At 51.9% G+C, this 27103-nt stretch overlaps 1 protein-coding gene across 7 annotated transcripts in view; it reads left to right on the top strand.

Annotated features, from left to right (window-relative positions):
• SIPA1L3 (signal induced proliferation associated 1 like 3) overlaps nucleotides 1–27103 on the top strand; it is a 235052-nt gene that overhangs the window by 176314 nt on the left and 31635 nt on the right. For 6 of the 7 annotated variants that reach the window (XM_072779651.1, XM_072779621.1, XM_072779638.1 and 3 more), the window contains 5 exons: nucleotides 804–941; nucleotides 10247–10374; nucleotides 13674–13772; nucleotides 16030–16148; nucleotides 18333–18760. In XM_072779651.1, coding sequence (XP_072635752.1) covers nucleotides 804–941; nucleotides 10247–10374; nucleotides 13674–13772; nucleotides 16030–16148; nucleotides 18333–18760 — 912 coding nt within the window. The remainder of the gene's footprint in view (nucleotides 1–803; nucleotides 942–10246; nucleotides 10375–13673; nucleotides 13773–16029; nucleotides 16149–18332; nucleotides 18761–27103) is intronic. The other variant, XM_072779648.1, reaches the window with a different exon arrangement.

Genomic DNA, 27103 nt, shown 5'->3' with positions numbered 1-27103 from the left:
GACTGATAAGGCCTGCCACCCCCGTCCCTCTGCTCTGCCTCCCTCTGCTCTGCCTCCGTGCTTTGCCCTTTGCTCCCTGCTTGCTCTTTTGTCCAGCCTCTTCCTCTCCTAGGTCTCTTTCCTCCCCTTCTCCACTCCTCATCCCTGTGCCTCCCTTCCTCCCTCCCTCTCTTCCCTCACATTTTCATTATGAGCCTCTTGTGTGAGGGCCCAGAGCTGCAGAGCTCCGTGTCTGAAGCTGGATATCCACCATACCATGGATGATTAAAACTATATATTTTTTTAAAAGATCAAGGGACCGATAAGCACAGAATTCAGGGCAGTGCTCACTTCTGGGGGAGGCAGGGAAGGGGGAAAGGCCACAGGCAGACGCATCGTGGTGGAGCCATCCTGGGCCTCGGGTTGGGTAGTAGCTTTGGGAGTTTGTTTTATTAGGATGGTGTGTGCCTTACAGATGAATTATTTTGAATATAGTATATATTTAAAAATAAAGAAGAATTTCCAGGAAATGAAGGAATCTGGCTTGCAGAGGTGCATCTAGCTTCAATGGCCCCTGTCAGGCCTCCATAGGCCCCAGAAGCTGAGGGGCAGGCACAGCTGCAAGGGGGAAGGGGGTGGGGGACCCAAGGGGTATCCCCGCTCCTGGACACCGTCCTTTGCTCTCAGCAGCTCTCCCTCCATCCTGATGGGAGAGTGGTGGACGAATCAGATGGGATGTGGTTGGGCCTGAGGGAGAGATCTGTCTTCCCCCTCTGAGGGCAAGGGTATCCTCAGCTCACCCCTCGCTCCCGTTTCTGTTCCAGGCCTGTCAGCTTCCCAGAAACCCCTTACACAGCATCACCAGCAGGGGCCGACAAAGTCCCTCCCTACCGACAGCCTTCTGGGAGCTTCTCCACCCCCGGCTCGGCCACCTACACGAGATACAAGCCATCCCCAGAAAGGTCAGCATCTCTCCATTCTTTCCAAATTAAGGAATCTGATGAAAGCTGGGAATCCTTCCCCAGGAAATGCACAGGCCCTAGAAGGTGATTTGCCATTTTATAGGGTTTCTGGATCCCTGAAGGTCATCAGAGCACCTTTAGGAGGAGGGGTTGTTTGTTGAGATTTAGGGTCGAGCTGCCCTGGACATGACTCACTCCTGACTTTCTTCATGGCAGGATTTCTGCTGTGTTTTCTTGACACCTGTATCACTTGGCTTAAGCAAGACTGACTGCCTTCTAGCATGGCAGCAACCACTCCAACTCTGCTCCCTAAGACCAGGCTACCAGCATTACCCAGTTTTCCTGTCCCCTTGCACCCTTCTCCAGTCTGGCAGCCTGAGGAATATCCCAGGCTCCCCCATGGCTCCCTTGTGCCATCAGGATAAACCCAAGCTCTCCAACTGCCTTCAGCCCTGGTGCCCTGTGCCCTTTGTCCTCCAGGATGCCTGCCTCCGTCAGGGGCAGATTGACCATACCCAGTGCTCAGGCCAAAGCCGCAGGCTTCATCCTGGATGTCTCCCTTCCTCCAACCCCCCTACCATAGTCCATCCCTTCAGCCTCCTAAGCAGCTCTGCTTCCCACCCCCTTCTCCTTTCCCCAGAGCCCCACCCTGGCCACCTCTATCTGGCCATGTCTGTCCCCTGCTTCAGACCCTCCCACATGTCCCACAGCGCTCAGGACATAGCTTGGGGACGTCCCTGTAGTCACCAGGCCCTGCCCGCCTCTCCAGCCTTGTGGAGTGCCACACATCATCCTCACTGGTCGCTTTCACTTTCCTAGGTAGGCTCTCTGAATTTCAGAGCCCTCCTCCGTGTTCTCCCTCTGCCTACACATTCTTCACACTCTTCACCCCACACTCCCCCATCCTGCCAGCTTAAGCGCTGATGCTCCTCCTCTGGGAAGTCTTCCCTGAACCTCCCCCAGCCCTAGATGAGGTGCTGCCACTCTGCCCCTTAGTTCCCTGCGTATTTCCTGACTGTGGGCTTGAGTGCTCCCCGTGCTGTTAGCCACGTTAAGAATTTGTGTGCTCACATGTGTGTGTGTGAGCGCATCTTCAAGATCCGGGGCCTTCCCAGTTCATCTTTGTATGACCCTCATGCAGCACAGGGGCTGGCATGTGGTAGGTCCTCAGGATCTATTTGATGAAAGGACAGGGTGAGCGTGTGAGTTTGTTAAAAGGGGAGCCCCTGCTGTAAGAGGGATCAGCCCACTAAGCCAGTGGGTCCCAATCTTCAGCATGCCTTGGGATCACCCAGAAGGAGGCCTTGAAACATTTCCTGGGTCTCGCCCCTGAGGCTCCAATTTGGTAGGCCTGGAGTATAGAATGTGCAAGAGTGATGCTACTGGTCCGAGGAACACGTTGAGAGCCGCTGACCTAAACCATTGTCTCATTCTCGGGCTCTGCCATAAAATTGGGGAAAACACACTTCCTCTTCCATTTTCTGGCCCCCACCATTCAGCCTTCATTCGGCAGAGTCTCAGGCACCGTCTGTGTGCCAGGGCCACAGAACTATTTGAGGTACTCGCTCACAGTCTGCTGGCTATGGTGGATAGAGCGCCCTGGAAGCCATGCACACCACATCGAGCACTCTCATAGACTGAGGCCTTGGAAGAGGGAGCGCAGCCCAGCCCCAGAGGTCTAGGTTGGCTGCCTGGAGGAGGCAACATTTGAATAGGGCTTTGAGAGATTAAGTAGGAGTTTGCTGCAGAGAAAAGGGAGAAAGTCATTCTAGACAGAGCAAAAGCTTACATGAATAAGCAGAATGGTGTAGAATACAGGAGGAATGGAGAGGATCCGGGGGTGTGGGGGCACCTGGGCAGCAGCAGTGGCTGACGCTGGAACGTCAGTTGGTACCAAGTGATTGACCAAGAACAGAGGTGGTGAGAATGATGTTACTGAGAAGTCCAGGAGCATTTTTTGCTAAAGTCTTTGTCCCTTCCCTTTATTATTATTTTTTACTTCTGAAATAATTACAGGTTCATGAGAGGTTGCAAAGAAATGTACAGGGAGCTCCATGAACCCTTCACCCAACCTCCCCCATACAAATAGCAAAGCAAGGCATTAGAGCTTATTCAGAATTCACCAGTCACACATGTATGTGTGTGTGTGGCTCTGTGCAGTTTTGTCACGTGCGTACAGTTGTGTAACCACCACCACAATTTACACACTCAACTGTACCATCACCACAGAGCTCCCTCTTGCTACCCCTTTATAGCTGCCCCCTCCTTAATCTCTGGCAGCCATTGATCTATTCTGCATCTCTATTGCTATTTCTTAGATGTTATATAATAAGGAATCGCATAGTGTATATCCTTTTGAGATTCTTTTTCACCCAGCATAATTTCCATAAGGTTCATTCAAGCTGTTGTGCGTATCAGTAGTCAGTTCCTTATTGCCGAGCTGTATTCCATGGTATGGAACTAGCACAGTTTGTATAACCAACCATTCGCCTATCAAAGGATATTTGGGTGGTTTCTGGGCTTGGGCTATTCTAAACATTCATGCTCGCTTGAGCTATTATCAACATTCATACTCGGAACATGTAGGAAAATACATTTTTCTTTCCCTGGAATAAATGCCCAAGAATACAATTGCTTACTGAGATATGGAAACAACCTAAGCATCTGTTGATGGATGGATAAAGAGGATGTGATATATATACACAATGGGATATTATTCAGCCATAAAGAAAGGAAGTCCTGCCATTTGCAACAACGTGGATGAACCTGGAGGTTATTATGCTAAGTTAAATAAATCGATAGAATAAGACAAATGCTAGATGGTGTCACTTAATACAGAGAATCAAAAAAAAAACAATTGAACTCCTAGAAAAGATGGAGTAGAGTGGTGATTGGCTGGGGTGGGGGAAATGGGGAGATTTGGGTCAGAGGGTACAAAGTTTTGGTTATAAGGGGAGTAAGTTCAGCAGATATAATGTACATAGAGGTGTGATGCCTATGGTTAAGAATTCTGAGGACACCTGGGTGGCTCAGTGGTTAAGCATATGCCTTCAGCTCAGGGCATGATCCTGTGGAGTACCAGGATCGAGTCCCGCATCAGGTTCCCTGCATGGAGTCTGCTTCTCCCTCTGCCTATGTCTCTGCCTTTCTCTCTCTGTGCCTCTCATGAATAAATAAATAAAATCTTAAAAAATAATAATAATTCTGTACTGTGCATTTGAAATCTGCTAAGAGTAAATTTTAAGCATTGTCACCCAATTAAGGTAACTCTGTGAGATGAGAGATGTGCTCATTAACTTGATTGTGGCTATCATTTCGTACTATGTACGTACATCTATCAAATCATCACATCGTACACTTGAAATGTATTACGGTTTTATTTGTCAACTATGGCTCAGTAAGGCTGGGGGGCAGGGAGCGATGCTTCTAAGAGTGCTACTTGCTCAGCACACAGAGGACAGTATTACTTGAGTGAATGGGTGTGCTGTTGTGCTTTGCACGTAGAGAAGTGCTTAGGGGGGAAAAATACAATTGCTTACCGTGTGGTGAGTCCATTTTTAGTTTTAAAAGGAACTGCCAAATTGTTTTCCAGAGAGCCTGTACCATTTTACACTCCGCCCGACAGTGTGTGAGTGATCAGGCTTCTCCACATCCTCCCCAGCTTTAGGTGTCCTCACTGGTTTTCATTGTAGCTGTTCTGATAGGTGTGTAACAAGATCTCATTGTGATTTTAATTTGCATTTCTGTACTGGCTGATGATGGTGAACATCTTTTCGGGTGCTTATTTGCCAGCTGTTTATCTCTTTAGAGAGGTGTCCATGCATGTCTTTTGCCCATTTTCTAATTGAAGTCAACATTTTTTTCAGCTTTGGAGAGTTCTTTATATACAGTAGGCACGAGCTCTTTGTCAGCTGTGTGATTTGCAAATATTTTCTCCCAGTCTTTAATTTGTCCTTTCGCCTTTTGGCAGGAGGGTGGGGGGGTTAAGGAGGGGGATCCTTTCATCCCCTTAACAGAATCTGTAGCAGAACAAAAAGTCTCAATTTTGATGAGGTCCGAGTTAGATTGTTTCCCTCTTATAGTTCACAATTTGGTGTAAAGTCTAAGAACTCTTTGCCCAGACCTGGGTCCTGAAGATTTTCTCATTTTTTTCTGGAAGTTTTATTTATTTTTTCAAAGTAGGCTGCACGCCCAAGGTGGGGCTTGAACTCATAACCCTGATATCAAGAGTGAGTCAGATGCTCTACCGACTGAGCCCGCCAGGTGCCCTTCAAAGTTTTGTTTTATATTTCACATTGAAGTCCATGATCCATTTTGAGTTAATTTTTGCATAAAGTGAGAGGCTTAGGTTGACGTAACTTTTTTGGCCTACCAACATCCAATTTGCTCCGGCACCATTTCTGGAAAAGGCCCTCCTTCTTCCATTGCATTCCTTTTGCTCTTTAAAGCAGAAGATCTTTGGAAAGGGGAATTAATTGGGCACATTTGTGTAGGTCTGCTTCTGACTTCTCTGGTCTGTTCCATTGAGCTATATACCTGATCTCAGTGAGTGCTGCCAGGGACTACACAGGTGGGTACTTAATCATCCCATTTCACAGAGGGGATATAGAGTGAGTGAGGTGAATTCACATGGTCAGGATCACTCTTCCAGGAAGGGCCAGAGTTGCGACAGGAACCCAGGCCCGTGTGATTCTGGAGAGCAGACATTGACCCAAGAGACCTGTCCTGCCAAAGGACTGAGTTTATCCTCCAAATCGGAGTAAAGTACACGATCCCTCCTGGAGTCCCCACCCCACAGTGACACATCATCTCTGTCTACATCTGGTTTCCAAGTTTTGCAAAACAATGCTAGCACAGCATATCCCCTAAAACCTCGGAAATGTCTTTCACAGCCAGTCCTCAGCATGTGGCCAGGCCAGGGCTGCTCCCGTGACCTTCAGCCTCAGCTCCTTTCCCCTTTCCCCTCCTCCCTCTGCACAGCTGTCCCATGAGGTCCTGGAACTGTGTGAGCCCAGCCAGACATTCCAGCCCAGGCAGGACATCCCCCACTCAGGACTCCTCTCTGTCCCCTGCTGTCTCCAGCAGGCCTGCCACTTGCCAAATTCATCAAGCTCTTAATATTGTGAGGGCCCTTCTGTACATGGTCCGCCCTTTATCAGCCATGTGAGCTCATGCAAGTGACTTCCCCTCTCTGCATCCCGAATTTGTTCACATATGGAAGGTCTGTCCCTGAGCAGCACTGAGAATCTTCAAGGAAGAAAACCCTCCAGAGCACTCAGAGCTGTGCCTGGCACTAGTTAAGTGCTCCTTGATGGTGATGACTGAACCTGCCCCCTGCAGCACCTGTCCTGGCAGCTGGGGGTCAGAGGCCGGCACATGCTGTCCCTGTCCTCAGGAGCTTGCCACTCTCGTCTGCAAAGTGAGCAAACCACCAAACTCAGGATAGAGCATTGGGCAGAATTGTGTGCCTGGCTCAGCAAGCCTGCGGTGTGGGGCTGGCCTGGACCCTAGACATTTGCTCGCCAAGACCCCCTGGCTGGCTTTTTTTTTCCCCCCTTTTTTCTCTGCTGGCTCCATAGAGAGTGGTACATTGGTGAGGAGGCATTTGACTGCAAGTGACAGCACACCTAACTCGAGAAGGCATGAGGCACCGAAGGGGATTTATCATGACACAGTAAGGCCACAGGTAGGGCAGCTGTAAGGGCTACTTAATTGTTCTGGAAAGTCCTCAGGGACCTGGCTGTCATGGCCTCAAGCAAAATCAGTTCCTTGCAGAGAAAAAGAGGGAAGAGCTTCTCTTTGTTTTTAAGAGAAAAGGAGCTGGGTCATTTGCCTTCCCTTGAACCTGCCCCTGGCAGGTCACAGTGGACCCGCATGGCTGTCTTTTTTTCTTTTTTTTTTTTTAAGATTTTATTTATTTATTCATGAGAGACAGGGAGAGAGAGAGAGAGAAGCAGAGACACAAGCAGAAGGAGAAGCAGGCTCCACGCGGGGAGCCTGACGTGGGACTCAATCCGGGTCTCTAGGATCATACCCTGGGCTGAAGGCAACACTAAACCACTGAGCCACCAGGGCTGCCCCGCATGGCTGTCTTAAACTATGAGGAGTTACTCAAGTCACAGTGGCTGAGGGATGGCCCCTACAGGGGGGGAACCTGTGCTTAACCAACAAAGATGGTCCTGGTGGTCGGTGTGGCAGCCAGTAATGGTGACACTGTCCACGCCCTCCCCATGCCTTGTTGCATCAGTCGATGTAGGAGACTGGCACAGCAGGCTGGAGCCCTCCCCTCCGGAGAGGCTCGTGCCCACGTTCACATCTGTCTCTGTACTTTCCTCTGTGGCCGTGGAGGAAGCTCCAAGCCCCGTCCCATTAGCTCGACCCTGCTGACCCGCACGCCCTCCCCTCATGGCCCCGGCTCTAGGCACAGCAGCTTCTGCCTGAAAATGCCCAAAAACTGTAGCAAGTGAGTCTTTCACCCAAGCCCAGTCGTTTATCTTTAAAGTGATGTCATCTTCCAAGAAAAAAATAGAAGACTTAAACATTTCTCAAATGGGTTTGCGGATAGCTCTGATCTCTTCTTCCAGAGATTTTTCCCCGGAGCCGTGCCTGGTAAGATACTGGCGCATCCAGATTTCCTGTCCTCTTGACCAGCACTTGGCAGAGATCGAAGTGGCCCCCAATGGGGACATAACTGAACCCCAAAGAATGAGCAGCATAGGCCAGTCAGTTTACACATCAGGATTAACAAGGTTCATTAGCGAATTAGGCGATTGCACAAAACACAGGTTGTCTTCGTGGAGGACAGTAGCTGAGCGGCGAAGCATGGTGAAACACTTGCAGCTACAGGCCGTCTGTCAGTTAGGATTAGGTTTAGCTGCAGAATAGAAAAAACAATGACTCAGACAAGACACTTTCTTTCTTTTCTTCCCCAACGTGGTCAGAGACCCAGGCCCCTCCTCACCTATGCTCTGCCATCCTTGGCTGGTTGCCTACTGGTCTTAAGGTGGCTGCTGGAGCTTTGGCCTTAAGGACCTGATGAGGCAGAGACACCCACAGCACACTTCCAGAGATTTCCTGGAAGTCACATGTGACACTTTCATCATGAGCCAGAACTGCAAGAGGGCCTGGAAGCGCAGTCTGTTAACCAGTTACGTTGCAGCGCCAGATACAACCAGGATTCTGTTACCAAGGCAGACGCAGACGATAGATCCTGGAGGAGCCTCCACTCATACCTTCCAATTCCCTCTGGCTGACCCCAGCCACCACTGACGTTTCCTTCAGGATTCGAGATTTGATGCAGGCATTTTGAGAAAATGGGATAAACGCATCCACACTTCCAATTTCCCACTATGATGGAGCCACATTATACCAGGCATTTGGCTGCCTGATAAGTCAGTATTGGATACTGCTATACTTTTTCTTGATTGGGCTCTGTCTTCCTTCCTTGGAGGCATTAGAGGTCAGGGTTTGGGAGGGTGGGGATAATACGTATTTTCTTGGCAGCTGGATAGAGATGAGTTTTCAGGAAGTCAGCGCTCCTAAGGAGCACCCCTCTGCTGCTGAGGGGTTTAGAGTTGATCTTTGCAGAAACAGCCCTGGCTTTAGGCTGGCAGGATGACCCTGGAGACGTCCAGAGCTGCAAATATAGACGAAAGGAACCAAATGGGGAACCACAAAATCCGCTTTATTAGTGGAGATGAAATAACTCTCCTGAACTATGGGGCCTTGTGTCACTGGAGTGCTTCTGGCTGCAAGTAACTGAAATTTGACTGGCTCAGGCATTGTAGGAATTTGTTATCTCACAGAAGAGGAGTCTTAGAAGTAGGTCAGGTTCCTGGGAGGGTTAATCCAGCATTTTGACAACATCCACCTTTTGTCCTCTACCCTCAGGGTTGGCCTCATCCTCAAACAGGTGGGGGGGGGGGGGGGCGGCGGGCGCAGCATCTCGTGGTGTTCTCTCTGGATCCAGTCCTACCTAGACGAAGAAGAGAAGCCATCCTTCCTCGTCATCTCTCTTAGGAACTGGGAAGCCCTCCCCAGCACACTTCCCTCATGCCAGTCACAAACACCTGAAAATGTCAGGTGTTTAAAGCAGCAGAGGTGTATCTCGCCCCCACACTGCAGTTCCACTGCTGGTTGGTAGGGCCCCCCTGGGGACCCACGCTGCCAGAGCAGCCAACGGCCCCAAGTTACTTCCTTCACAGCTCATTGACAAGGCCAGGCCCAGACCCCACCCCGCCAATCTCAAGGGGCCAGGAAGTGCCATCCTGCTGCGTGCTTGTCAGGTGGAGGGCCGGAAGTATTTTCTGAGAATCCTTATAACTCTCCCATCCTCTCACATCAACCAAGATCGTGTCCTCATGTGCCTTCCCGAACCAACCCCAGGCAGGGAGAAAGGCTTTAGTCATGACTGGCTCTGATCTGATAGGATGGATGTTAGAGGTACCCTTAGGATTCATTCTGGGGTATAGAACCAATGCAGCTGGGATGTGAGGCCAGAGGAAGAACCTTCTGCCTTGTGCCCCCCCTGGATCTCAGCCCTCCCTGCGGGTCAGAGCCAGCCTCCAGGAGAATCTCTGTCTAGGGGATGACTTAGGTCTTTCATCTACCCTGCAACCCTGTGAAGTAGCAAATGGCATTATCCCATTTTTTTCATATAGAGAAACTGCAGCCCAGACGAGTGAGCACTTGCCCAAAGCCACACAGCTAGTGAGGGATGACCCTGGGGTTCGAGCCCTGCACTGCCTCATTCTGAAGCCTGAGGAGGTGGCTTCTCTCCTGCAGAGGGACAGGCCCCGAGTTCGGGCCTATTGGCCAGCTGTCACAGCTGTGTGTGTGTGTGTGTGTGTGTGTGTGTGTGTGTGTGTGTGTGTGTGTGTGTTAGCCTCTGGCTAAGCATTGGGCGCACAGGACATCAGTCAGTCAGCTCTGGGCCTCCTGTAGCTACAGATGCTTCAGCCCAAGACAGGCCTGGGAGGCGGGGCTGCTCACAACAGCTTATCCCATCTCCCAGCCAAGAAACAGGACCCCGAGGAACCTACCAGTAGGGCCTCCACCCAAGTGGCTTCCACCCCTCCTTCCTTGAAGGACCCTGCATTGCCCTGCACTCCCTGGCATGCTTCCCAGGCGAGACTCATTCCTGACCCTCAGCTAATAGCACGTTTCCAGGATTACTCATCTCGCCTCCCCTCCATGCAGAGCCTCCAGTGCATTTAAAACCCACCAGTGAGCAAGTCTCGGGCTTGGGTGGTTTTTGACACACCCGCACTTCACCCTGTGCTTGCCCTCCTCTCACTCCCCTGCAGGTATGCAGCCGCCTCACACCCACTGCTGTCCTTCGATCCTCACTTCAGCCACGATGGGATGTCCAGCGGCGACTCCTCCTCGGGCGGCTTGACCAGCCAGGAGAGCACCATGGAGCGTCAGAAGCCAGGTATGGCCTCCCCAGGCCAGCTGTGCCCGCCTGCCTTGCCCAGCAGGACCTCTTAGAATGTGCCAGGTGTTACCCCTCCTCCTGCCAGTGATGATTAGAACACAAAAGAAAGCTGTTGGAGCCCCACGTAAGATTAGGGAGGTCACCCCAGAGAGCAGCAGGGACCGGTGAGCCTGATCCTATCTCCATCCCGCCAGGGCATTGGCAGATGGCATTCATGCAGGCGCCAGCGTCCAGATGTGTGGTGCGGGGGTGGCGACCTCCCAGGGAAAGAGCTGAAAACGAACTATAAGTGGTGCTGTCAGGGAGCAGAACCAACTGCGTTCTGGAGCTTTTCATTGCATAAACCCTCCTGTGCTCTTTTCCCAATGTTAGAGATGTACAGCACATGCTGAGACCAGAGCCCAGATCATGAGTGTCCAGCATGAGAACATGCAAAGTGAACACGCGCACACCCCACACTCAGGGTCCGAGGCTGAGCGTGGCCAGCCTCTGAAAGCCCCCCAGGCCCCTCCCAGTCAGCACCCCCCGTGGGCCACCCCTGCCCTGCTCTTCACATCCAAAACACTCCTTCCTGCCTCGTTTTGAATTCCATGTGTATGAAACACAGACCCCTGCTGGTTAGATGCATCTGTGTGCACGTCTGGCTTCTGTCACCCAGTGTCGTGTTCTTGAGCGTCAGCCACATGGTTGTATGCAGCGGTGTGATTTCTGGGTAGTATTCCGTTGTATGAATGACCCACAGTTTATTACTCTGTTCTGGTGTGGATGGACATTTGGGTTGTTTCCAGATTGGGACTGTTTAGCCACATGCTGTTGGGAATATTCTTGTACTTGTCTGTGATGAGCACATGTTCACATTTCTCTAGGGCGTATGCTTGGTGGTGGAATTGCTGGGTTGCAGGTTTAACCCTATAAGAAGCTGCCACACTTTTTCCCAGGGCGACAAATTATTTCCTGCTCCCACTAGGGACAGAGGAGCAGTCTAGTTCTTCATGTCCTCACCAACCTTTGCACTTCGGCTGTCCTGGTGAGGACGTAGTGGCATCACCTTGTGATTTTAATGTGCCTGGCAAGACTGAGCATCTTCTTATCTGTCTATTCTCCTGTGGAAGATGATTAATCCACACTTAGATGAACGTTTGACATACAATTTCACATAACAAACTCGGAGCCCCTTTGAAGTCCGAGAATTACCGGATAAATGGGTGGGTTCAAAAAAAAGAAAATAAATGAAATGTCAAAGAGCATTGACATTGGAGGGGGGAGATGTGGAGCTGTCCTCTTAGAATGTTCAAGAATCTTCCTGGCAGCTCCAGAGCATGACCACATCAGCACATCACCAGCTCCCTGTGGCACATTGGGGCAAGGAGGAGGTTGCCTGTCCCTGGGAGTTCCTTGGCACCCCAACCCCACAATTCCCTTAAACCAGGGAAAATGGTTGAACTTCGGGCAGACGGGTCACCTTCCCGACCTTGCCCTCCCTTCTGCTGCCTCTGGGGCCTGCACACATGGCTTGCTTCCCTCCTCAGCACACCTGATCCTGCCTGCCTCTGCCTGGAGTTCTGTGCTCTTTGCTGCAACACAGGCAGATCTGCATCTTTTTTCCCCTACCCCGATCAGAAAAAGAGAAGTGTTGCTTGGCGATCTTACAACACCAAAGTGTAAAACCGGGGCTGGGGGGACTTTTCCAGTGTTCACCCAAATAAGGTGTCGCAGAAACTCACATTGTCCTTCCCTTCTTTCTTCTGTCTCCTAGAACTTGGTTCCTCCTTTACTTCTTTGGGACTTTATTACAAGTTGACTTAACACCCCCTGTGCCCTACACACAGAAATCAGGGCAGTCTATGTTTAGAAATCATCATGAAGCCTAGAATGTGCTCAAGACCCAGCGATAAGGTAGTTCAGGGTGGGAGAATCAGGCCCCCTGACAGACGTGGAGATTGGCCCAGCCCTGATCAGATGATAGCAATCACAGAACAGCAGTATGGTTCTGCGAGCTTATATGCCCGGCGCTGTACTAGGTATTTCTCATGCCCTCTTATTCAATCATCTCAGGAACATGCCGTAGTGGGCACTTTTTACTGCCCCATTTTAGGAATGAGGAAGATGAGGGATGCCTGGGTGGCTCAGTGGTTGAGCATCTGCCTTCGGCTCAGGTGGTGATCCTGGGGTCCTGGGATCAAATTCCACATCGGGCTCCCCACAAGGAGCTCTGCCTGTCCTTGCCTCTCTCTCTGTGTCTCTCATGAATTTAAAAAAAAAAAAAAATTAAAGAAAGAAAGAAATGAGGAAGGTGAGGCCCAGGAAGGTTGTCACTTGTGCGAGGTGCCTGCTGGTGAGAGGCACAATTGAGATTGAACCAAAACCTGTTGGGTGCTAGCACCCCTTAGCCCCCACTGTCCATACACAGCATCCAGCTCCTCACCTATTGGGTGTGAGCATTTCTCAAGCTTTAGGGCACCAAGATTGGGAAGGTGGCCCATGAGTCACCAGCTGCTCCAAGTCTGTGCCTGGCCACAGTTTAGCACATCTCTCACAGCCGAGTTCATATCTGTCGCATGCCCAGCATGACAAGGGAGATAATTCCAGCAGGAGAGCCAGGAAGTCAACAGGGACTGACCCAAAGAACCAGTATTGAGCTCAGTATCAGGACCTGCTAAGGGTGGAGCTGAGGACCCTGAGGCAGCCCGGGAGGAGAGGAATCTGGTCCTTCATTCCTCCACTCATTAGACATGTCGCTAATGGTAAACACCAGACTGGGCACCAGGGACACACGGTGTGAGCCAGACAGGCATGTTCCCTGCCTTCTTGGAGCCGACAGATGGGCACACAATGGCAAATGATCACCATTAATGCTGAGTATCCAGTGGAAACTATAACACAGTGCTGAGAGAGATGGACAGGGTTTGGGGGAATCTCGGAGCAAATCACATTTCAGGCAAAGTTAGAAAAACGCAAGGGAGTCAGCGAGGAGGAAAACATTCTGGGGAAAGAGAATAGGTCAAAGAGGTAGCAGCAGGTGCAGGAGGAACAGTAGGGAGGCCGTGTGGCCGAAAGGGTGGTGGAGATGAGGTCAGGGAGGTGATGAGGCCAGAGCATGTGAGGAGGACTCTGTCCTTCACTCGGAGCGGGACAGGAGCTCGGTCCTTCTGACCAAAGGAGGGATGGGACCTGACTCTGGTGTTCATATGGTCCTTCTGACCATAGATCCTTGCAGGGTGGGGATGGGGGTGAGGGAGATAGGCAAGTTCTTTTTTTTTTTTTTTTTTAAGATTTTATTTATTTATTCATGATAGACGTAGAGAGAGAGGCAGAGACACAGACAGAGGGAGAAGCAGGCTCCATGCCTGGAGCCCGACGCGGGACTCGATCCTGGGACTCCAGAACCGTAATAGGCAAGTTCTAAATGGGCAGGTCATTTGAAGGTAAAGTTGACAGGATTTCCTAATCCTCTATGTGGATATGAGAGCAAGAGGAGCCAAGAGTGATACCATGGAGCCACATGGACTGAACAAGAAAGACAGTGAGTGATGCAGATTTGGGAAAAAGATAAGGAGTTGGCTTTGGCAGGAGATGCCCAGGAGCCCCCCCCCACTGGAGGTGTTGTGAGGCAACCGTATGTACAAGGCTGAAGTCAGGAGAGGTCTGAGCCAGAGATGGAAAAATGGGAGTCACCAGTGTGATAGGTGGTAGTTGAGGCTGGATGTGGCTGCTGCAGGCTTGGTCTCCGGCATGATCTGGCCACCTCCCAGGAAATTAGTACCTCCTGGGCCTGCAGGATGTTCCACAGAGGAAAACCATCTCCAGAGGCAGAGGAGGTAGGTAAAGTGGGCAGCCTCCCTGCCACCACAGGGACAGTGACTCCCTTGACTGTGCCAACCAGGCTGTTCTCTGTGGTGGCCCTGGGAGCCATGTTCAGCATACCCAGAGCAGGAACCTTCCCCAGCAGGAACCTGGGTCCCTGGTGCACTGGCAGCAGCGGCGTGTGGCCATGAGTTCAGGCTCAAACAGGCCCTGTGGGAAGTTCACAGTCAGCCCTGTGACCTCATCTGTCCTGGCTTCAGATCCCGCTTCTGCGGTGGATATCCTAAGTGTCTCTCCTTCCTGCATGGTTTTGGGGTCCAGTGAGATCACCCTTGCCCAGCCCTCAGCACAGGCCCCAGCCCATCATTAAGAGAATGATGATTCTTGTTCCACAAGCACATACTCTCCATCATTGCCAGCATTGTCCTTGTTGGGGAAACATGGAGAAGGTACAAGAGTGGACAGCACAAGTCTGAGGGCCTTTCTCTGGGACCTCGGACCAGGTACTTAACCTCTCTGAGTCTTGATATTCTTCATCTTTTGGAAGTGGTGTAATATCCCCCTTAACCTATTACTAGGAAGATTCAGCAAGGTAATGTTCTAGTAAAACCTAACACAGGTTAAGTGCATTATAGTCATCTTTATTATAATTATTTTTAATACAGCAGTGATCAAAAGTGTGGGAGCCCTGGGGTTAGACCACCAGGGTTCTGGTCCTCTGTCTCCTGTTAGTGCATTTGTGTTTGATAGATATATAGATACTAACTAGCCCTCCACTACAGTTGTACTTTGGGGTTTTTTGTGTGTGTTTAAGATCAGTTGCTGAGTTCAGGCATATTGACTACCTGGAAATTTAGACTCATTCACACCCCACACCAGCCATCACAATTTTAAACCTATTTTACCTGGGACCACAAACTCCAGTTGCGGAGTCCTGTCCCAACACAATCCCACACTTGGTCAAGGCTACATGTAGAGGGAAAGCCACCCAAACAGTGTGGTAAGGAAGACTTGAGAATAATCTAAATGTCCATCCGTAGGAAACTGGTTTAAAAGTGACATCTGTTCACATGACCGGATGCTATACAGCTGTTAAAAACATGACTTTATGGGACGCCTGAGTGGCTCAGTGGTTGGGCACCTGCCTTCATTCAGCTCAGGTCATGATCCCGGATCCAGGATCAAGTCCCACATCGGGCTCCCTGAGAGGAGCCTGCTTCTCCCTCTGCCTGTGTCTCTGCCTCTCTCTCAGTCTGTGTCTCTCATGAATAATAAATAAATCTTTAAAAAATGACTTTATATTCAATTTTGTGAAGATGTATTGGGAGGATATAAAATGAAAGGTAAGTGTAACATGAAGTGAAAAGTCACATTGTAGGACAGTGCTTAGTGTGATTCCATTTTTGTTTAACAAAATGAGTTATGAACGTTTAACCAGCAAAGGATTACTACCTTGTATATATAAAGAACCCCACTCAGCAATAAGATAAAAGACATCAATCCTATGGGAAAATGGGAAAAGGAAATGAACAGGCCAGTAAGGATGAAAATGTGTCCAGGCCTCTCTGGGAGTGACAATGGAGGATGGTCCCTACAGCTTCAATGAATTAACCCATGTAAACCACTAGAATAGTGTCTGACACATACTAAGTGCTTAGTAAACATGTCATATTGTTATACCCCAGGTTATACCCCAAGACATAAGTTGATGAGGTTGTGGTCCTGTGTGACCTGAGCAGACAAGCTAACAGAGGGATGGGACCATTTTGGGTGCCAGATTCCTCAGGTGGACTCAGGCCAGAGCCTGAGTCACCTCTAACTACTGATGTGTCTCCTGTCTTCCTGCAGAGCCTTTGTGGCATGTGCCCGCGCAGGCCCGGCTCTCAGCCATGGCTGGAAGCAGTGGGAGCAAGCACGCCTCCAGGCAGGACGCAGCAGGCAAAGATTCCCCCAACAGGCATTCCAAAGTGAGTCTGGGCCCCACCTGTCTAACCCTGGGGAGCCAGGGCTGCCGGAGCCAGCTGCTTCACCTCCCTGACTGCTATGTGCTGGGCAGTTTCACCTGGGTGTGGGCCTCTGAACACCACATGTGAGCACATCCTCTACCTTTGCCGTCCTCTGCTCTAGCAGAGGGGCCAACTGCTTGGTCTAGAACCAGCCAGATGCACAGCCGGGCTCCAGCCCTCACTGACCAGGTCATCATGAGAAAATCCCTGCACTTCCTTGTGCTGCAGTTTCCCAATTATTACACTGGTCACGGTTGGCTCGGCGTCTTCACCAGCTCAGGCTGGTGTAACAAAAATAAGACTGGGTGACTTAAGACAAATTTATTTCTCACACTTCTGGAAGCCGGAAAGTCTAAGATCAGGACTCTGGTGAAGACCCACTTCCTGCTTCATAGATGGCCTCCTTACTTCATGTGGTGGAAGGGATGAGGGAGCTCCCTGGGGTCTCCTGTATAAGGGAATAAATGTATATACTATACATGGTTTTAATAACCCCACTCATGAGGAATATGTAAATATAGAGATAAATATGTAAATAGAGATTTTATAATCCTCTTCATGAGGGTTCCACTTCCATAATCTAATCACCTCCCAAAGGCCCTCCTGCTATTGCCATCACACTGGGTCACCTGTGGGAATAAGTTAACTGCTATAAGAGACAGTCCCCAAATCTCAGTGACCTCGCTCAGTAGAAGTCTGTTTCCCTCATACAACAATTGAATGTGGTCTTCAGTGAGCCTCTTTCCTGGGTTTCATGATTCTGGAACCCAGGTCTCAGACCTCTGCTGGGTCCCTGCCTCTTTCCAGCAGGTTGGGGTGGGAGGGAGGAAGAGAGGATCATGTGGGAAGTCTCTCTGGCCCAAGCCTGGAAATGACATGAATCATCTCCACTTACATTGCACCGGCCATCAATATTAAAACTCCACGTGGCCATATCACAGTGCAAGGGAAGCTGGGAAACATAGCCCTGTGTGCCTGGGAAAAGTAGGTTGTAGGTTGTTTTGAGCATTCAGCAGGCTGCCTGCATCCCTTCACTCAACAGGAGTTTGAGGGGCCCTTACAATGTGTCCGGCCCCTGGGACCCCAGTGGTGGAGGGGACAGATGAGCCTCTGTGCTTACAAAGCCGACATCCCAGTGGGCAAGAAGCAGGAAGCAGATGAACACACAGGTTCTATAACACCAGGAACTGGTCTTTGCTGTGAAATAAAAACAAAGCACAGTTCAGAGAGAAGACAGTATGGGCGCTGCTGTGTTAGGGTGAGGTGGTCAGTGAAGGCCTCTGGGGAGGTGACTGAAGGCCTGAGTGAAGTAAGGGGCAATCGTGAAAACTCCTTCGGGCAGAGCATTCCAGGCAGAAGGAGTAACCAAGGCCTCAGTGCCAAGGCCCTGAGGTGGGGGGATTCCTGACAGGTGCGGGGAACAGTGAGGAGGCCCATTTGGCTGGAGCAGATCGATCAAGGTGAGGGACAGATGAGGTCAGAGGCGAGAACGTGGGCCCAACCACCCCTGGCCTCCGGGAGGACTCTGGCTTTTCCTGTGACTGAAATGGAGCCATACTAAGGGTCTAAGCAGGGAAGGGACATGAAATGGTGCAGGTGCTCACAGCCTCCCTCTAGCTGCCTGCGGGGAGCACACTGGGGGCAGCAGGACCAGGGAGGAGGCTGCTGCCATGATGCAGGGGGAGGTCTGGCAGGCAGCCCCGGGGTGGGGCCGTGGAGGACAAGTGGCAGGTCCTGGATCTCTTGAAGATGCAGTCCACAGGATTTGCTGTTGGGCTGGATGTGGGTGTGAGAGCAGAAGCAGGGTCCAGGGTGACTCCAACGTTCTCATGTGGGGCAGCTGAAGGGATGGAGGTAGGTGCCTTTATTGAGGGGGAAGTGGCGGATCTGGGAGGGAAGGCCAGGAGCGCAGCTTTGTATGTGTCAAGCCTGCGCCGTGGGCAGCACCTTGCCCATATCCCTGTGAGTTATCAACCATCCAGTTTTACAGATGTGGAAACTGAGGCACAGGAGAGCTATCCCGCTCATCCAAGGTACTGTGGCCAATCAGTGAGGGAGCCAGAGCTTAGGTATGGGGAGGACGCAGGGAGGGGAGGTCTGCACCAACTGTGGAGTTGAAGATGACACACGTCTCTCGCCTTTCAGGGGGAGCCTCCCTACTCCAGTCACTCCAGCAGCAACACCCTCTCCAGCAATGCATCCAGCAGCCACAGTGACGACCGCTGGTTGGACCCCCTGGACCCCCTGGAGCCAGAGCAAGACCCCCTCTCCAAGGGTGGCTCCAGCGACAGCGGCATTGACACTACCCTGTACACCTCCAGCCCCAGCTGCATGTCCCTGGCCAAGGTGCCCCGGCAGACAAAGCCGCACAAGCCCCCGGGAAGCATGGGCCTCTGTGGGGGCGGACGTGAGACCGCCGGGCGATCCCACCACACAGACAGACGGCGGGAGGTCTCACCAGCCCCGGCGGTTGCTGGCCAAGCCAAGGGCTACCGCCCGAAGTTGTACTCCTCAGGCTCCAGCACCCCTACGGGCCTGGCGGGGGGTAGCCGCGACCCACCCAGGCAGCCCAGGTAAGACCCCACTCCTTACCCCAGTCCTTCAGGGAGTCCTGACTGCCTTCTGCTTCCCCTACAGCCCCAACAGTGCGGTTCCCCTCCCTACACACAGGCTCTTGGACGGGTGTGCTTACACACTAGCTTGCTTACAAAGTTAAGAGGCTCGTAGACATATCCCCCCTACCCCCCCCCCCCCCCCCCCCCACAATACTGCCCACATCATCCGGCCGCAGGTATCCGGGGTAAAGGGAAAGAAACCCCTGCCTGGCTTTCATCTGTCTCTGGTTTACTCTGACCCTCTGTCTCTCTTTCCTGCTCTCTCTGCTGAGACTAGTGGTTTTATGCTTTCTGGGGGTAACTGTTAGGAGTGCCTTTGGCTGGAATTAACAGGAAAACTGACCTTCAAGTGGCTTAAACAAATAGAGGTTTAATAGTCTCCTGATGTGAACTCCACAGAGGGCAGAGCTCAGCTAGTACAGCAGCTCTGGGAAGGCCTGTAGCTTCCTCCTCTGAGATGGCTGTGGTGCCCCTGGGGCACCCCGTCCAGTCAGAGAACCAAGGAAGATTGCTTCTTCTTGAAGCTCCCTTTCTCTGAAGAAACCAAAAGCTTTCCCAGAGCCCCTTGAGCAAACAGGCTGAAGGAAGTCATACGCATTTTTTAAAGAATATACATTTTATAAAGTTCCTGGTAGATGGTGATGATGATGCTGGTCCGGGGACCACACTTTAAGAAGCACTGGTGGAGAGGCAGGCAGGGGAGTAAGCGAGAAAGAACTGGCATCAGTGAGCCATCAGTCTGGGGCCTAGACTACATATACTTGAGCATCTGACAAAAGCCAAGAACCGTCACCCAGAAGAATGCATAGAGGTAGAAAAATGGTTCTGCACTCACAGGGTTCTTGAGGTTCTGGTACACGTGCCCCCTTGAGGTCTGTGGCCCCAGGCAGGAATTACTGTGCTGCAGTCCCCTGTGCACAGCCTTCCTCCCCTTCCCTGACCACACCTGAGCAGGGGCTGGCCCAGGACCCCTATGGGGGCGGGGGGGTCCTCCTCCCCTTTGGCTTCCTGATGCCTTTGCCAGGACTCATGCACCCAGGCAGTGGCCCCAGACTTTGACCACAGCCTACAGTGGACTTTCATCTGTGTCTATGCAGAAATAGCTGTGTTTAAAAGCGAAGCAAAAGTGCCTCCAAATAGTACTTAGCCTGACTGTGTGAAGCGCTCTGATGGGGCCTCATCTGTTGAGAATGTGAATACGTCTCCATACCCCCTTAAATGATCTCATGACTTAGCAGTGGTTCCCTGACAGATTTGGGAACTGCTGTGTTTGAGAGTGCCTGTGTTGTGGGTGCCCCTCCACCCCCAGCCCTGGTCCTGGACCTCCCTGAGTCAGCAGCCCAGAAGGGTGAAGGTGGTGAGGGCATGAATCCCACTGAGCTTAGCCTCCGGCTTAGCCCGCACTGCCAGGCAGGTAGTTCTCAATCATTCAGACTCTCAGACTTTTGACCAGCTCCTTCATCCATTTATCTATCCATTCATCTCACTTACAGATATTTCTTAGGGATCTGTTATGGCGCAGACCACTGGGCTGGAAGCTGGGGAAAGATGAGCAAATGCAGGAGTCCCACACCCCTTCTCACCCATATCAGTTGAGGGAGGCAGACGACAATCAGGCCATCACTGAGACAAATGTCAAAGTGCGCCCACTGAGAAGGGCTCTGCGCCAGCAGAGTCCTGGGTGCCCTGGGGGTCCCAGATCTCGACCCTCCTAGGCCCTGTGCTGGGCATAGGGCCATGTTAGTAAATCTGGCTAACTGCAGGGTTTTGAAATCTGTGTTAGAAAGGCAGCAGCACTGGGGAGTAGACTGTGGCTGAAGCCAGGGGGTGGATATGAAATTACCCTGTGTCTGAGAGAAGGATTTGCTGAACCCAGAAATGAAGGAAATAAAATGGGAGAGGAACCCACTACAAAAGAGGGCCCTGCGGTTGGGAGCTTTAATTTGCATACAGACAATTGATGCTAATTGCAAATCATTCTTATCTACTCATTAAGCTGCTTCCCGAAGTTTTCTCCTAGGCAACCAGGCTCTAGTGTGGAACAGCATTTCCCAAAATGGGGTGCTTGAGGTGCTTTGGGTGGTACAGGAGGAAAATGGGTTTTTTTTTTTAATGGATATATGTTTGCTTTAATGAGTATTAGGAAAGCGTTACCCATCCATCCCCAGCTTTTACAGATACCATCTTGGACAAGTTAAGGAAAATTAAATGAGTTGATTTAAGGAAACGTCTACATGGTAGATGAGAGTGTGGACCTCCACCAGGGTTCAAGCCCTCCCTCTGCCTTGCCTTGGCTGTGTGGCCTTGGCCAAATGACTGAACTTCTCTGGGCCTCAGTTTCCTCATCTGTAAAGTGGGGAATAAATCACATACCTGCCTCCTAGGGATATGAAGATTGAATTAGCTAATGTTTGTAGGACTCTGAGCACAGGACCAGGCAATAGACCTTGAGCCTGACTGTTGTCAAAATCACAGGGGATTGTTCTAAAACTAACTAAATCAGAATATTTCTCCTGGGCGTTGCCAGTTACAGGCAGTACTGGGACAGCCCTTCGGCTGAGACAGCCCCAGGCCTGACCTCTCAGGGCTCAGAGTCCCAGCAGGGAGACAAACCCATCCCCAGACAATGGCAGCCCAGAGTGGGCAGTGCCAAGATGAGGGAAGCATCTGGGATGTGGGAGCCCAAAGGAGGGGCCAGACCCCATGGTGGAAGGGGCTTTCCTATAACCAGGAGGACTAGGAGGGTAGAGTGTCCCAGACAGAGAAGATGTGCAAGTCCCACTGTGGCCTCACTTTGCTGTGGCCCTCCCACTACCTGACCATCTCTACAGGGCAAGTTCCCAGACAGTCACTGACACCTGCACCCAAGAGGCCCACATGTGCCTACCCCTGCCGCCGGTCACACTGCCCCTTGCACCGGGCAGCCCCCCAGCCTTCTGCATCCCCTGTCATTAGTCTGCATCCTTGGGCAGAGCTGGAATGACAGCCTGATGCCCAGCTGAGCTCCTCCAGGGCAGGCAGGCACGCGCCAGAGCCATCCTTGGCTCTACTTCCACAGAACTTCATAGCAGAGCACCTGTGTGTGTTTGCACAGCGAGTGCCCATTGTGTGCCCGGCCCTCCACTGGGTGCTGCAGGCAGGCGGGGCCCCTGCTGTCCTAACACTGACCAAGCACCAGGGAGACAGGTGAGAGGAGGGAAAAGCCTGGGGAGAAGAGACCCACTGGGATCTGAGGGTGGATGTGGTGCAGGGCTGGAGGGAATGTCTAATCTAGCCTGAGGGGCAGAGGTGGTTTCTGTGAGGAGCGGTTTGTGCAAAGATAAAAGCACTGAGGAGGAGGCAGCAGGTGAGTGGTTTCTGAAGGGCTGGTGATACATTCTTGACCACATAACTGCTTACATGGTGTCTGCTTTGTGATAATTTCTTAAGTTAAATGTCTATGTTTTATACACTTTACTACATGTGAGCTATTATGCAATTTAAAAAAAAAGAGGGTGGTGCCTGGGTGGCTCAGTCAGTTAAGCATCCAACTCTTGATTTTGGCTCGGGTCATAATCTCAGAGTTGAGAGATTAAGCCTTGTGTCAATCTCTGCCCTCAGCGGGGAGTCTGCTTAAGATTCTCTTTCTCCCCCTGCCCCTCCCCCTCTCTAAAATAATAAATAAATCAATCTTTAAAAGAATGGAAAAGATGGGATGTGGAAAGGGTGTCCCTATGAAAGGGAGTAGCAAAGTGTGCAAAGGCCCTGAGGTAGAAAGGGTGGATGCCATCAGGTCGCTGAACACAGGCTCCTTGGCTCAAAGGTAGAAAATGAGGGAGCAGCTGATGAGAGAGTTTTGGGGGAGGTCAGCAGAAGCCAGACCATGCAAGGCCCTGTCATCCACAGTACAGAGTTTAGATTCCATTCTCAGAGCTATGGGCAGCAAAGAGAGATTTCAGCAGAAAGGGTAGTACAGGCAGGTTTAGGTTTTGAAAGATAGTGCTGGGGATGGGACTGGAGGCAGACCTTAGGGACAGGGCTGAGGCTGAGATGTGAGAAGGAAGGGGCCCGGACCAGAGGACAGAGCAGCTGTGACTGTGTCAGCATGTGGCTTTGCTCATTCACATGGAGGAAGAGAGGGAGACCCAGGCCCAGGACGGTGCCAGCGAGCTGAGTCAGGAGGGTGCTACAGACAGGGAGTGGTGAGGTTCCTAAGAAGAGGACAGCGGGGCAGGCCCAGCCGAGAGGCATGTTATCCTTACTGAGCACTGAAGCACCCACCGTGTGCCCGAGTCTATTCCAAACATGGTGACATGGCAGGGAACAGGCTCAGGTGTCTCTCTTGTGGAGCTGACATCCTCCTGGAGAGAGAGCAAGACAAACTGACGACAGAACAACCAATGATACTACTATGCCGGATGGTGATAAGGTCTGGGGGGCGGGGCGGGGGGGGGGCACCCAACAGGACGGAGAGCCAGAAAGGCCTCTCAGAGAACTTGGTATTTTATAGGAAGTAAGGGGTTAACCCAGGCGGAGGAAACGGCAAATGGCCAGACCCTGAAGGTGAACTCGCGTGCCATGCCTAAGAAATGGTCAGGTGGCCAGAGAGGAAGGGTCGGACAGGGCACGGCGGACAGAGGGGCAGGACGTGGTGTGGCAAGGCAGGCCAGAGCCCGGTGCTGGCAGGCTCACTGACCACAGTCAGCTGCGGGGACTTGTTCCTGAGGGACGTGGGAGCCCTGGGAGGCGTGTGAATGCATAATCTGACTTATGTTTTAAAAAGATTACTCTGGGGGGAATAAAAAAGATTACTCTGGACCATTTGAAGGGTAGAAGAATTGAGTTTGCCCGCAAAATGCGAGGACTGCCAGGAGAGGGACGGGCCAGGCCGTGCCCGAACAGGGAAACACCCACCCACTCGCTCCCTGTGCTCCAGCCCCGCTGTGGAAGCTGCTGGAGCCTGTAGCAGCTTGTGCCCATCGATGATTTCAGTGACTTCGCAGACTCTCTCCCCAGACGTTCGTCATGGGAGCCCAGCTTCCAGGCACACTGCCAGGCGCCAGCGCCCGCTGTGGGCACTGCCGTGGGCTGAGTGATCCCAGGCGGGCAGCCACCTGGCCCCCCGCCCTCTCCTGAGGCAGCACACACTCCAAAGCTTCCTGGGTTTCCAGAGCAATTTGTCAGAGCTGTGAAGGGGCGGTCAGAGGCTCTCCACTCCACGTGGAGCTGCCATAGCCAGGCAGGAAGCACGTGGCTCTGCTTCCCCGGGCTGTGCCAGGAGGGAGTCTCTGGGATACCTTTCTGGGGACACAATGCTTAAAGGTAATGCGAGGGCCTGGGGGGTCCATGGGGGTCACACGTGACCAAGACCCACTTGGAGAGTCACAATCAGTCTGGGAGAGGAGCCCAAGCCCTCTCAAGGAAAATTGGGAGTAACGCAAAGGCTCTGAGGCTAGAATATTTCTGGCTGGGAAGCGCTTCCACGTGGCTAGAGCTTGGTGGGTGGGAGGAGCTGAGGGCAGAGGGGACAGGCCAGGTGGTATGGGGCCTTGTGGGCAGAGGAAAGGCCTCTGACTCTACCCTGAGTAAGGGGGAGCTACAGAGGGTCCTGGGCAGCAGAGGGCTGTGATCCGACTCAGGTGTTCACAGGCTCCCTCTGGCTGTGTTTGGTGGGGGTGGGCAGGAGGAGGCTGCTGCAGTGCTGGGGGGCATGGGGTGAAGAAGGTGACTGGGTTCTACATCAGGTGGAGCTCATACCCTCCCTGCAGACCTGCCACTTCTGCTCCCAGGCCCCTGGGTGAAACGTGGCCACTCACGACTCCTGCCCTGGAGCATGATAACTCCAGCCACTTGCAGGGACTGATTGAGCTCTCAAGGCCATGCTAACACCAGGCAGAGAGGGCAAGGTTGGTCCAGCGGTTAAGGCCAAGCAGTGAGGGGTGCGTGGGTGAGGAGTGTTACTCCCTGGCCCGTGGCCTCGGACTGCCAGTGTCCGGATCGCACAGCTCCACAGCTGACCCAACTGTGTGATCTCCATCAGGCTCCTTAGTTTCTCTGTGGCTCAATTTTCTCATCTGTATGATGGGGTTAATAATAGGATCTGTGGTCTCCGGCTGCCAGAATGAACCGACATCATGCATTTAAAGTACTTCACACAGGGCCTGAGACGTAGCTGGGTACAAAAATATCCCCTGCTGCTAGGTTTCGTTTGCACTTATCACGTATTTATCGTGACTGCAGTTGTCCTTGAAAGTACAGGCTCGTGGTTAAAAGCAAGGTCTCTTGAGCCAGACTGAGTTTGCGTCCTAGCTCCAACCCCTACCAGCTGCATCATTCAGGGCAAGTTATTTAATCTCTCTGGGCCTCGGTTTCCCCATTCGGAACATGGAGATGGTGGTAGCTCTTGCCTCGTGGGATTGCCAGTACAATTAAGAAGGGATGCCTGTAAGATGCTGGGAGCAAGGCCTGGCCATGCTCACAAGCTGTGCACAGCCAACACTGGCCCTGCCTCCTGGAGGCAGGGGCACAGCCCCTTCATGCTTGTCGCCCACCCCGGGCCACCCACCAAGACTAGAGTGTTGCACGTGTGAGTGCAACTCTGCTCTCTCCATCCAGCCTGCGGTTTCTCCGCTTTTTTTGTAAATCACAAAACCGTTTCCGCCAACAAAATCTGAGCTATAAAACAGATCGCCTCTCCAGGTGAAGGTGGGGTGGGAGTGCAAAGCGGGATGCCCCCAACCCAGGCCTGGCTGGGCCCGAAGCCCTGGCTTTTAGCCCCTGGGCATACCACATCCGTATATAACTTTGCACACGGGACTCATGCAGTGGTGCTGTTTTTCCTCATTCCTCAGAGGAGGAAACAGGCTCACTAAGGGGAAGGGACCTGAGCTAAGGCCACAGTGTGTCACTCGGAGCTGGGGTTGGAGCCTGGGGCAGGTGAGCAGCACAGCCCACGTTCTCGCCAACCACACGGCACTGCCTTGTTTTTCAAGTGTCAGCTGAGGCCCAGGGAGGACACCTGTCCATGCTGGTGCTTCAGAAAGAAATGGGTAGGTGGGGTGAGAACTCCACCTCGGGCTGGATCAAGATAGCGCATTCCGGGGGATAGTTCTGTGTTGAGGCCATCCTGTGTGTGAAGCACCATCTACTGCATCTCGGAGAAGCTAAAGACAGAGCCAGTCATGGGAGTGCCTCTGGCTACAAGTAACAGAAAATCCCAGCTCAGCTGAGGGACGTCCACTATCTCACAGAACACCAAGTGCCAACTTAGGGAAGGCCCCGCGACTGGGTAATATATTGGCTCAGAGACCTAAGTTCTTTCTGCTTTTTTTGACCTGCCTCCGTCAGCCTGCAGGCTAGCTCCCCTCATTCTCAGAGTGGCCGTCATTCACCCAGTAGTCACGGTGTCCACTAGAAGAGAAGGTGATGTTTCCTGCAACTGTCTTTTGTAGGTTTTTTTATCAAAGAAATCTTCCCCAGAAATCACCCAGCAGGCATTCCATAGACACGTTCCCTGAGGTCTCACCCATCCCCATCCCAGACAAGTGGCACCACCCAGTTACGATTTGCCCTCTGGGCTGGCTGGTGTCAGGTCACCTTCCTCAAGCAAGGGATAAGTAAAATCCACCTCCATTTACAGGTTGAGGGGGGATGAGGCCGATACCCACAGTGTCTGTGGCAGGGCACAGAGAGGGTCAGACCCATCTCTAGGAGGCGGTGGATGGAGCCGGCTGGCAGACAGAGACAAAGGACCTTCATCTTTTCCCCCTTCTTTAATCATCTCTTGTTTTTTCAGCTCACCAAAGCTGAATGAACGTGCCTGATGGCAAGGTAGAGAAATGTACCATGGAAAGTAAAAGGGTTAAAATCACTAGCGATAGATTTATAGGGTGAACCCCCCCACAGCCATTGACAAGAGGGGTCTTGTATGGAGTGACGTGGAGAGATCTACAGAATATGTGGTTCAAGTGGAAGCAAGGTGCACAGCAAGTTTATGATATGCTGCCATTTATTTCACAAAGAGAAGCAGGAATGATACACACTCCCTCTCACACACGTGCACTTCTACGTGCCCACGCTCTCTGTGGAAGACAAGAAAGGATGGGTCTTGGTGGCCTCAGGAAGGGAGACTGGCGTGTCACGTTGCACTGCCTTTTTACCCTGCCCCACTTACGTGGTTTCACTACACTTATATTCTGTACGTGTTCCCTATCATTAGTAACCAGAGGTAACCAGTTAGTGCACACTCACCCAGAGATTTTTCTCCAGACCTGCACCAGCCAAGTTCTTGCAAACGTTGTTGACCATTACCCAAAACGGGGG

The sequence above is a fragment of the Canis lupus genome, chromosome 1, assembly GCF_048164855.1.
Source record: "Canis lupus baileyi chromosome 1, mCanLup2.hap1, whole genome shotgun sequence".
In the NCBI taxonomy this organism is placed as follows: Eukaryota; Metazoa; Chordata; class Mammalia; order Carnivora; family Canidae; genus Canis; species Canis lupus.
The sequence above is the reverse complement of the archived record's forward strand: the minus strand, read 5'-3'. Positions and strand labels throughout refer to the sequence as shown.